The sequence below is a fragment of the Mytilus californianus genome, unplaced genomic scaffold (genome assembly GCF_021869535.1).
Source record: "Mytilus californianus isolate M0D057914Y unplaced genomic scaffold, xbMytCali1.0.p SCAF_9, whole genome shotgun sequence".
Lineage (NCBI taxonomy): Eukaryota > Metazoa > Mollusca > Bivalvia > Mytilida > Mytilidae > Mytilus > Mytilus californianus.
This window is the reverse complement of record NW_026262745.1, coordinates 85,042,445-85,054,777: the sequence shown is the minus strand read 5'-3', so window position 1 is coordinate 85,054,777 and position 12,333 is coordinate 85,042,445. Positions and strand designations below refer to the sequence as shown.

The 12,333-nt window shown below is 31.1% G+C and overlaps 1 protein-coding gene across 2 annotated transcripts in view; it reads right to left on the bottom strand.

Annotated features, from left to right (window-relative positions):
• Nucleotides 1-1,533: 1,533 nt before the first annotated feature.
• Nucleotides 1,534-12,333, bottom strand: part of LOC127716697 (adhesion G protein-coupled receptor B1-like) — a 35,136-nt gene continuing 24,336 nt past the window's right edge. Inside the window, exons 19-26 of one of the 2 annotated variants that reach the window (XM_052222928.1) lie at nt 11,291-11,441; nt 10,314-10,383; nt 9,258-9,324; nt 8,284-8,369; nt 5,734-5,860; nt 3,590-3,631; nt 2,583-2,660; nt 1,534-1,846 (exon numbers count right to left, since the gene is read on the bottom strand). In XM_052222928.1, the coding sequence (XP_052078888.1) occupies nt 1,694-1,846; nt 2,583-2,660; nt 3,590-3,631; nt 5,734-5,860; nt 8,284-8,369; nt 9,258-9,324; nt 10,314-10,383; nt 11,291-11,441 (774 nt within the window). In that variant the 3' untranslated portion in view covers nt 1,534-1,693. Of the gene's footprint in view, nt 1,847-2,582; nt 2,661-3,589; nt 3,632-5,733; nt 5,861-8,283; nt 8,370-9,257; nt 9,325-10,313; nt 10,384-11,290; nt 11,442-12,333 lie in introns of those variants that run through there. The other variant, XR_007989083.1, reaches the window with a different exon arrangement.

The following is a 12,333-nucleotide window of genomic DNA, read 5'->3' as shown; positions in this document are numbered from 1 at the left end:
ATGGTCATTTTTGTGTTCTTATCTTTCATTTTTATTAATGACTTTGTCTATAGAGTGTATACATGCCATTTTGTTTTTGTTTTTTGTTTAAATATTTATTTGTTTTTGTAGTGATTGAGATTATATCAAAATGTTGACTGCTTTGCCCTAATTTTTTACATTTTTACCTATTATATCTGTTTGTTTTACTCACACATTGTTATCAATATAATGGAATGCTATATGATTGTCATACAAGTGAGAGGTGTAGCTAGCTATAAAACCATGTTTAATCCTTCATTTTCTACATAAGGAAATGTCTGTACCAACACAGGATTATGACAGTTGTTTTCCATTTGTTTGATGTGTTTGAGCTTTTGATTTTGCCATTTGATAAGGAACTTTCCGTTTTGAATTTTTCCTTGGAGTTCGGTATTATTGATATTTTACTTTTCACAATCTTTACAGTTTTGTAATAATATCAAAACATTTGATTTTTGTAAGCTTTACTATACTATTCCAAATGCTGAATTTAAAGATCATAGCATCGTCTTCGACAACAAATACCAAGAAAATGATATCAACAAAATGCTGGACGTATTGCTTGTCATGAGGAGCTGGATTGTACTCATTCTAATATTATGTACGGTATTGAATACATCTTTGTGAACTGGTTTAAGTCGGAAAACACGACAAAGACTTAACTAATGAATGTCTGATTTCCAGTCTAATGTTTATAATCCCGATAACAATAACTTTCTCTGTTAACACTTTCACCAGCTTGATCATTCCATTATTTCTCTACCGTTCAACAAGTCACCTCCTACAGAGTACATAATATCGCTTACAAAGAGCATATTATTTTATAGAAAAAAATGTGAACAGGTTTTCCTAACGGATGCTACGACAAAATCATTGGTGTACGTATTTTGTCTATTCCCAGGTGTAGTTATATCAACAAATTATAATTGTTGAACATCTCAGTTTGACGCAAAAGTAATCACGGTCATCGAAAATATACACCAGTTCACGACGTGGCTATGGGTGGTTTGATATCATCTGTTCATAAACCTTCGGGAATTCATTATATTCAATCAAAATTGTGTTACATAACATTATCAGAGCTCAATTCACAGTTTCAAGTGCCCAAATTATATTGATAGAATTTCTGTTTAATACTGGTTTGTTGCTTGTTGTCGTATCTTTTTTCATACCTACCGCGCGTTCTCTATCCCTTTTATGTAACTGTGGCAGAGCAATATCTTATGACTTTCAAAGGCTTCACAATGGCAAACTGATTCTTACTGAGGACACCTCTAATAAAGACATACAGAAATCCTTTTTGCTTGATGTTCGGTTCAATTGACAATTCCCTGAACATGACTTACGTAATAGATCTAGGTATCAAAGATTTAAAACGAAACTTTAAACCTTCTAGTGTAGAGTATACAAACAACACAACTATTTCTAATTAATCAGAAAAATATTTAAACCACAATTGTACATCATGTCCTTTGCTGACCACTATATTCTACATATATAACAACAACAACAACACACAACTATACTTTATTCTAATTTTAATGAAACTCATCAACATATGAGAAATTTTGCGAAAGTCTTTCCTATGTTTAACAGATGGCTACCATGATTATTGTTACAGTCACATTCTTTAATATTCCATTTCTGTTTTACATACAATCTATTTATGAAATTAATGAGCAAAAGTAGGATTATAGAATTTGGACTGAGTGTAAAAAGTATTAGCATGATGATTTCGACCTTTTAATATTTCGTCTTCATCTGACCTACGTCGATTTTCAGTGGTGTGTTTAGTGCTATCACGTGTCCTTCTTGTTTGAAAATCCTGAAAGTGAAGAGATATATCTTCTATGAATAGTAATAAGTATTAGTGATATCAACTGAAATATAACAAAATATCGATATATATTTTTTTGTTTATCAATTTCTGTCCACTTATTGTATCCGTATAGAAAACTACATAATATTATAAGAGTTATGAAGAAGTAGCAGTAACAAGCGAAACATAAAACCTGTTATCCCTGTCTGCTGTTTTAAAATGATACTTTCTCTCAAAATCGCGGTAATGTCGTTAACTTAGTTGTACATTAAATATTAAAAACTTCAACTGATGTAAATAAAAATATGGAGGATTGTAATTTCAAAAAAACTATTTTGATTTTACCTGGTCCAAGTCAGGAACCTTCTCTGTAGTTGTCTTTTTCGTTTCTTTATTAAGATTGTTTTCGTGCTTTTATTTCTTACTTCTTTTTTTACAATTTTAATAGAATCAGATGATTTAGAGCTTAAACAAATGTATAAACTTCTTTTTACAGTTGAAGACTGTATGAAGCCTTCTCTATGCATTTTTGTTAAATGTTTTGTTGTGTTGCAGTGCCATTCACGTTCCGTATCCATATTTGCTGACATTTATATATTAAAATCGTCGTAAAACACTGTTTCTCCCTACATACCTTAATTGTCAAGAAAATACACTACGAGTAAAGTTATTCATAAGTCATATCCTTTGATTAAACAATTTAAAATTGTATTTAACTGTCTTTTGAAATATAATAACTTACTGAACTACTAAATGATTTTGACTCAAGCAAACGACTGGCCTTTCTCCGTCTTTGGTAATGTTCATATCCTTGTCTAACCTAAAATGCCATTTGAGGTATGAATGCAAGCTATTAAATCTATACAGAAATACATTCAACTGCTCAACATGCATGTTCAAGTGGCAACGTCCGCAGCGCATGGAAAAATCATGTCCTTTTGGTATCATCTGCCTCTTTTTTTAATGCGATTTTGTTCCAGTGTTAATCACTCCAAATATATAGGGGAGATCTTTTTTTTAAATAAACATGCTTGTTTGTAAACAACTATTCATATCCGACTGTACATCTGTTATACAGCTTTTGATTGGCTAGTCTCGCATTCGTATATTGTCCCCTTTAGTGTTTCATTTTGATAAATCACATTTGTTTGGGCATATTAAATATTGTATCGCACTTGTGATTATAACTCCTTACACTTATTGATAATAAAATAAAAATAATCATAAGAAAATAATGTTCAACAGAAAACGGTCATGTTATTCTTAACCAATCCTGGAGATTAAAATCATGCCCATTCTTTCGGAATAAAAAAAAAACATAGCTACTGCGGTCAGTTCAGAACTGTTCGACACTTTTATTGCTAAGAAGAGAAGCAGCAAAAAGAGAAATTTTCAGCTTTTGGATTATCCTAACCGAGAATCGAACCAATGATCATGATGATCTCCTGCAGTCAAGGCCAATTCACTTATACGATACCACTGAAACGGTCGTCCTTAAATGGATTTTATTTTTGAGATTAATATAAAAATAAGATCTGGTGTCATGTTCTGCTTTAAATTTTCAATATTTTCACTATTAACTAATGGTTTACCTTTTTTGTATCAAAGAAATTGTACTAGCCGTTTAAAAATGCTTCTGATCAAAAGATATTCTTACGAAAAAAAGCTATTCATAGAGTGAAATTAATGTTTTTAATGATGAACAGCAGTAAGATTTTTTATTTTCATTCTAGCATCCATTTTACTTACCTGTTTATTTAAAAAGCAATGAAACAAACATATGAAAAAGCCCTGAAATGAATTAGGAATATATTTTATTTAATGATGATATTAAATAATATATACATAGTATTAGTCAAAGATAACTGATTGGATAATGATTCTTACTTCTTTAATGTCCAGTGAACAAGTGTTTGCATATTCATAACGAGAACGAATTAAAAATAGATATAGTCGGGAAGTTCTGTAAGATACGTAGATCTGGACGATGGATTCATATTTTGGAAATTGCCGCTGGAAATGTGGGTATGAATAAAAAGGGGAAAAATTCAACGTTGCAAAAGTTCTACCTTTCAAAAGTTCACCTACAGACCAAAACTAAATTTGTTGAAACGTTGAACTTATTTAACTAACAGACAATGTGGATTTCACCTTACACGAGACATTAAAATTAACTTCCCTATTCAAACCGGACGTGGGTGCGTATTTAAAGATCCTTCACATACAAATGGATATCATACTGCAGCAAGATTTTAACTTCCGAACAGGATAGTCCGGGTATGACAATATTTCTATATCCCCGTCAATCCTTGTGGTAAAAGACAAATGATATTTCGTAGCTAGTGAAAATAAAACTACTTGAAATTATTACCAACGTTACCGTAAGTCCGAATTTACTGGTGTGTTTGGATATGTTCATTCCTTGAAATTCTACCACTCATTAGCTGCAGGGAGGAGTTCTTTTGGGTTTTCGGAATGTGCATATACGCCACGTCATGTTAAAAAAGGGTCACGATGTATTGTGAAGAGAGTGCAATCCTCTCTACACATCGAAAAATCATTGCATAAGCTCTTTAAGGAGTCCGTACACGGCCTGTTGCAATGCACAATTTCTGCACCTATTAAGGTTCATCTCAACGAATGGAAAAAATGGTTGTGTTTACACCTCAGATATAACGTTGAGTACAGTAAATCTTGTGCAGCTAGAAATAGTGTTACGCTCTATGTAACGCATTAATAACTAAACATATAATGCATTTTGTGTACTGAAAGTAATTTTTGAGGTGTAAACGCAACCATTTTGTCCATTTTTTATGATGATGAACCTTAAACATATCTTTTCCAGAAGTAGAACAAATGTCCCGTCTTTCATGACACATGTTACAGCATGTATCTAATTATCTTATTAACTTGTTGTCGTATTCATATGCATGACATATTAGCATCTGGTCATTAGGCAATGTGCATCAATTAATATTGATGTAAGATAAGATGTTTAAAGACATAATAAAAACTACGGAAAATAATATATATATCATTACAATACTGAATAATATGGATGAATTTTACTTTTCAAACTGGAGAAATCGGTAAGAGTTTTAAGAATTAAGAAAGGCAGGCAAAATTATCATTTTGATAAATTTTAAACCAAAATCGTAGATAGAATTTTGTAAATATTCATTTCCATGAACCAATCCCAAACTTACTAATACCATTATATATATTTTCTATAAAGACTTTAGAAGTCTCGCGCTGTTTAAGTTATATGCATGTATATGTGTGAATTAAACTACAGGACTATAAACTGCTGAAACTTGATTAGACCTTTCTTCGGTAGATTGTTCTGTGATAAATTAGAATATTTTGCACATCTATATATCTGAAAGAATTTCCCCGAAGTAATGATCTATGGTAATCAAATAATCTACTAGAAATTTGTATGATTTGATGATATTACACATTGTGTTTAGGATATCATTTAGGTAACATTCGACCAAGGCTGTACATCCTCATCAGGTACCCTAGCCTAATTTATTTTTAGTCAATATGCATTAAATATATATCTTTTCCAGTCAACAGAGTTAAATAGATATGTGAATCGCTACCTATAAATAAGATGAAATGATTTCCTAAGAATGTAAATGTCCTTGTTGTAACATGTCTTAGAATACTCGAGCAGACGATAGACATAAAAAGCCGTTACTTAGAACCGTAACATAGTGACAGTGACACATAGAATAAGTCTAGTCCGATTTGTTGCGGCAGATTTATGAATACATATAAATATCATTGAATGTAATCCAGAATTATTTAACTATACAAACTCATATCACAATCATGTTTTTATCTTTCAAAGAGGTTGCAAAATTGTTTGCATTATGCTTTATATATACCTGAAGTGAGTTGCATACTGCAAATAAGTATTGAAATACTACTAGATCTTCGTTCACCGAAAATGCGCCAAGTATCCATGTAATTCCGAATAGTGGAAAAATTACGCAAATACTTTTAATTCCTGCCCTGAAAGATTCAAACAGAAATACTTAATTTTTAACTAAAGGACACAAGTTTAGTCCAATTTTCAATCTTGCCTTAAGTTTCTGGATTATGTTAAGGGAGGCTTCATTGCGTTTTAGTTGGGCTAAGAAGTTCGTTTATACCTTAATACATATCTATTATAAACTTATACACAAATCGCTCTACCATGAATCAAACACATTTGTTACAATTCGGGACTAAGTTAAAACCAGAATAGAAAACTTAATTGATATGTAACCATCTATCTTCATAGCATTGTATAAGGTATGTCCTACCTTAAAGATAAATTCGTTGCTGGTAGGTAGGTTCTGTGTTATATTTGAATCTCAACCAGCGTTGAAAAAAAAACATCGTTCCTTACTGCACTGACTATCAAATAAACGTAAGGGTTCTTACAAACAAGGTTTAATTGCCGAGCCTAACAATTGGTTAACAAAAATTCTTCTCGAATATTAACATCATTTCAATCAGTAATGAAAACTGTGAATCTCTGTTGTGATTCAGATGGTGATAATAAACATTTCTACAGATATAGTCTCTTTCCTCGCGAAATAGTTGAAAAAGGCATTTGACCTCTCTGCCCCTTACTAGTACCCCTCATTTTAGACGGCTTGAAAAATCTAATAAATAAGAATGGTCAATGTATTTAGGTACAACTGTCTTGTTTTGAAAAGAAGGATTAATATTTTTTTGTAAAAAACCCTCTGACACATGCATAATGTCTGATTCAAGAAAAGAAAAAGTTATCTAAATTATACAGCTTCAAGATGCTTGATTTGTTTGATTGACAACACATTTGTTACGTTTTGAGGACCTGTGTTTGAACAGACCATTAACATTCGGATAGGAATTAACTGTGACCTTCCACTTTCCGACTTGTACCTTTTTTACATGGACTAGACTTCATACAGGATATTTTTTTGAAGAACGCAATATGTTAGCATTATCATTCAGCTTCACGATCCGCTATATTGAAAATGAACACTCACTATGTAATCAAAATTTTAGTGACTATGTTGAACGAATCTATCTCATATACCTTGAAATAAAGGATACCACAGTCTGCATCATATCTTTACTAATACTTTATATTGTGTTTTTTTTTATATTTTGGTTGTCTTTTTGTCCTTTTTATTTGATACGGTGTAGTCTATCTTAGTCCTAAGCTATTATGTTGTTTTCTCTGCTATCGTTTGCCTTTCTTACAAGTACTTAACAATTTGTAAAATATTAATTTCAAAATGAAATCATAGCAATGATAAAACATTGTTTTCTTTTAGAATAAGATAAAATAAACTAACAATTCATTCTAAATTTTAAGACTTTAAAATTCTATAAGTTCCAACTCCCTAAGGTAAAACGAAAGGATAACTATTTTAGATGATAAAAATAACACTTCACTAATTTCATACTTTTCTCGAATTATCCATATAAGGAACGCCAAAACCGAAACATTTGAAAGCTTGTTTTGAGCCCTTTATGCTTTATAATTACACCAAATGTTTTCTGTTATATTTTAATGACTTCTAGGGCATGTGGTCACGAAGGTATTTGCAGAAGGTTATACACCAAATACGTATTGGACGTACTTAAAAGGGGTACCAGTTGCTTAAATATTCGCGTTAAAGCGGATATTGCATTTCAATAACGTTAAATGTTAGGCTATATATTGTTGTATTGTTGTGATTATCAATATATAGACTACTTTTACATTTGTGTTTTTCCTTAGTATTTCCTTAATACAATGCTAAATTTATAACGTCACAAAAAGATGAGATTGATAAATGACGACACTAACACCAGTTTTGACCTATTATCAACTGCTGTAACTCATTACTTAAAAGGGACTATATGTCGGTACTATCAGTTTTTCTGGGAGGGTTAAGCGCCTGCAAACATATTAAGCCTTGCCACATTCTTTATGTGCATTTCCAAAGTCAGGAACCTGTAATTCAGTGGTTGTCATTTGTTGCTGTATATCATATTAGTTTTTGTTTATTGTTTTGTATATAAATCAGGCCGTTAGTTGTATCTTTTGAATGTTCGACATTTGTCATTTCGTGACTTTTTAGATATTACTATGTTGTATGAGTTCTACTCGTTGTTGAAGGCTGTAAGGTGACCTATAGTTGTTAAATACTACGTCATTTTGGTGTCTGGTGGAGTGTTGCCACATCTTCGTTTTAAGAAAGCCGATATAGAACATATATATATAAATAGATTAAGTTTTATTGACGAAATACATTCTGAATGTATTTAGACTAAAAAGGTATAATAATTTAAACATATAGGAGATAGCAATCTACACCAGTCTCAATAGCAATCTGGTAACAAAATATTTAGATTTTGAATTGTATAGTCATTTATTTTTAATTAAATGTAAGAACAATTTATTATTTACTTACTTTGATTTTTGTTTAAGTGTTTTTGCAGCCAGTCCTCTGATTGTCATAATTTTATATATCATTATTATCAGGATAATTATGTTAGTCTAAAGAAAAGAAGAACCAATAGATGATTAGTCAAATGAAAATATAGCAAACAGTTTAAAAGTCTATTTAACTCATTGTATCTAAAAACAAATGATAGGCTTGGTGCAACCTTTGTAGGCTTTTTTTTAAGACTGTTATACCATATATATTTTAAAAGTTGATATTAGACCTTTAAACAAAAGAAAGAACCTAACAAGGGGGCTACCAAACGCAATAAATTGAAAATCCACAGATAATTCCATGACTAAAAGAAAGCAAAACAACATACATTCAAAAATAGTATATATAAGATTGCAAAAAAAAATTAGACAAAAACCTTTGGGTGAACTAACCATGCTAAATGTGAGCAAACGAAATCCATAGTAAATTCATCTTTAAGATGATAAACATAAAAAATGAAGATTTAAAGATCATATCTTTTGATCCACATTTTTTTAATCATTTTCTTAAACCAGCGATGGTGTAGTGTCTTACACTTAATAGAAAATTTGAAAATAATTTCGGCCTCCCGGGAAATATCCTTTGTTTGGGTCAAATACTTTGCAACCTTGAAGTCAACAAAAATCATATTTTGTTACAGCTAATTGCAGATTATATTTGATTTTTTTCTACAAACTTTACCAATCGAAATTACAGGCTATATCAATACAATTACCAAATGTGTAATACAACGATGTACGCAATATTACTTTATTATCTTTATTTGTAACACTTGTATCAAACTCGTGAAGAAATTGGTACCTTTAAAATCTCAATATGGTCTACCATATTGTTTCAAGCAACATTTTTTTTCAAATGACCTACATGTTTGCAAATACAATGAATAATTAAATTATGTTCTAACAATCAGCATCCCATTGTGTGATGTATGCTGTTTGTAAACTTACCATGACAACGAAGAGTGCCGGTGCTACAAACGCCCATATAAGTTTAGATTCGATGGTCAGCCAGCAGCTAAAAGAAAATTAAATAGTCGACAATTTTGAATGCAGGATATTGTAAATGGAAATGAGAGAAACTATGCTTGTTGTTTTTTCAGGGACCGTGGTCAATTCTACGATAAATAATCTAACTTAAAATCATATGAAACGAGTTTCTTGTAAATAAAATATTAAAGAAATTGTTGAACCAATGCCTGCATTTATATTAAACTACGTCCTCATTGGTCCTGTTTGTACGTTATTAACATTTATAACGAACACATAACGTATAATCGACAAAAAAATATTTCAGTCAGTGATTGTTGATCACAAACTAATTAATTTTCTGTTTTGTTGCCCATGTTTACGGTTTACCGAACTGTGATCTTGATCAACAACCAACACGGAATCTTGGTGAAAAAAAAGTGGGTTGATGAGTGGGTTGATAGAGAGATGTTATTGTTTTATATTTTTTATGCGATTCCATTCGTTAATTTAACTTTGCCTTAACAATTGTTTAATGATTAAGTGTATTTAATTGTTCTTTCAGAATGAATTAACACTATTTACCTTCCAATGCGCGTTTGTTAACATGCTTTTAATCACATGGTTTTCCCCTCGAACTCGCGCTGTGTGGTTGTTGAAGGCCTAATCACAGGTCTTGTGGTTAAGGTCACTGCATACAGAAAAGCTATCGGCAAATGAGGGTACGGGAAGACAAGGATTCATGGCAGTAGATTTCGAAACATTTTGATAAGATAAAGGATTTTCGTTTACAATAATGTTTATGGTTAACTTAGCCATTCAAGTACTAGTATATAAAACATATTCATTTTTTTTTTAATTTGAAGTTTCATATGACTTTAAAATGTATATATTCTTACGATTATATTCTCTGCCTTTTTTGTTAATACAAATAGGTTGATGAAAAACAATCCGTTTAACCCTGGTTTAATTCTCCAAATAAAATGCCCCCATGAAATAACGAGGAAAAGAATAATCGTAAAGTACATATGTACGTACAACTGACTGTTACCATATCCTTGTAACTTTGTAACTCCTGCAGAAATGCTCACAATTACAGCAGGTATAACTGTAATGTTGTAAACGTAGATCAATATACAATAATTGAAATAAAATAGATGATGTCGGTTATGAGTCAATTCGAGAGCAACTCAACGACACAGACTTGTCATATGTGAACATTCTGTTTTTAAAAATATACACGTGTCCATACAAAGAGATGAGTTTGAATTACCCCCGTTTAGATATGAAAGTTAAAATATTTTAACAGAGATCGACATATATGACTATATTAAAACACTCATATTTGAGATATAAGTAAATGAGTCAGAGCAACCAATGGACAAAAACCACATCTTTTTGTGGGATGATTACTTGAGTTTAGTCGTTATGTGATTGCAAGTACAGGATTTTGCATATTTTTAAATATTTAGATACATATAACATGTATAATGCAGAGTATCTTTATCGGTGCTTCAATTAGCTCTGAATATTCTCTGATAATCGATGTCCAGATAACACTCTACAGAATATGCATTGTTGTAAATTATAAAGTCGCTCACCCTTGATATATGTAACAAAAGATGTGGCCAATGTAATGTAACTAAATCGACAGTATATGCGGTTTTTAATTGATGCTCTTGAATTCGTTTCTAGTCTTTACAATTGTCTATGCCATAGATAATTTATTGTGATGTACAATTTACGTCTCTCCATCATCAATACATGTATATTATACATGTTTAAGTATTACTTATTTACAGATAGATGACACCTGTTGAGTAGTTATACTAATTTAAGATTAGCTGGAATTATTCTTGATACATGCTTTTTGATTTAGTTATTAGGGTAAAATAACTCTAATTTACCAATTTCAATATATACGAATTAAAATTATGATTAATGTTTAGGCTGTTGCTGGTTTTAACAAATATTTTTGTCATCATAAACGTTTCATCTTCTACACCAACACTTACTATAGCACAATGGAAGCAGCCACTGAAGTATTGACTTTGTTCGGAAAATAATAACAACCATAATTGACACTTGAATGCCTTCTGCTAACATCAAGGCAAAGTCTAGCAAGAACAGGTAATGCAGTGCGACTGCAATAGCAGTACAGACAACCTAAATAATTATGAAATACATATATTTAAAACTAAAAAAAATGTGACACAAGACCTCAAATTTTGACACAAAAGCATGCGGAATTATTTCATACGTACTTAATAAAACTTTTTTTCTTATAATGAATCAAATTTTGTACTACATGTATATCAAAACGAATTTATTTTCGATGTATAATTTCAAATGAAGTAAAGCATAATATTTTAACGACACCCACACGTAACTTTGCCTTTATTATTTTTCATTTCAGCAACAAGGTGTAACCATATTCAACTATCACCAGGGTAAATTCCCTGTTTGATGTAAACTGATCTTCAGTATAAACTGACCTTTATATTATTCTTGTATATTTAGCCTTAAAGTCAATTATCAAAGATAATTACGCTAGTTAAAAAAATAAGGAAATGTCTTTGCTTGTGGTCCGAAAGGTCGAAATGATTATCATTTATAAAGTGTTGTTTTTATTTTCTTGCACTCGGTCGAGACATCTGCTGTTGGACGGCTAGGTATTGACGGTATCATCAACACATTGACTTAGTTGTTAGCATACCTTCCTGCAATACCCCGTCTATACATAATAACGTTATTTAAACTATGTTTTAACTGCAATCTTTCGGTTTTAGCGTTCTAGTGAGAGTAAATCAATACAAACCGTCATTCATAAAATGTTATTTTCATTCAAATTTCATAGAGTTGTCATAAGTTCTTGTTGAAGAATCATCTCTGAACATTTGAATATTGCATGAACAAAACCTAATTGACTGCAAGTAAAATATCAAAATGCTACTTAATTAACTGAAAGGAAAATATTTAACTCCTGGAACATTACTTTTTGAATCACGTCCAAGTCAAAATAAAGGAAACAGCTCGATATACATAGAATGTAGCGTCA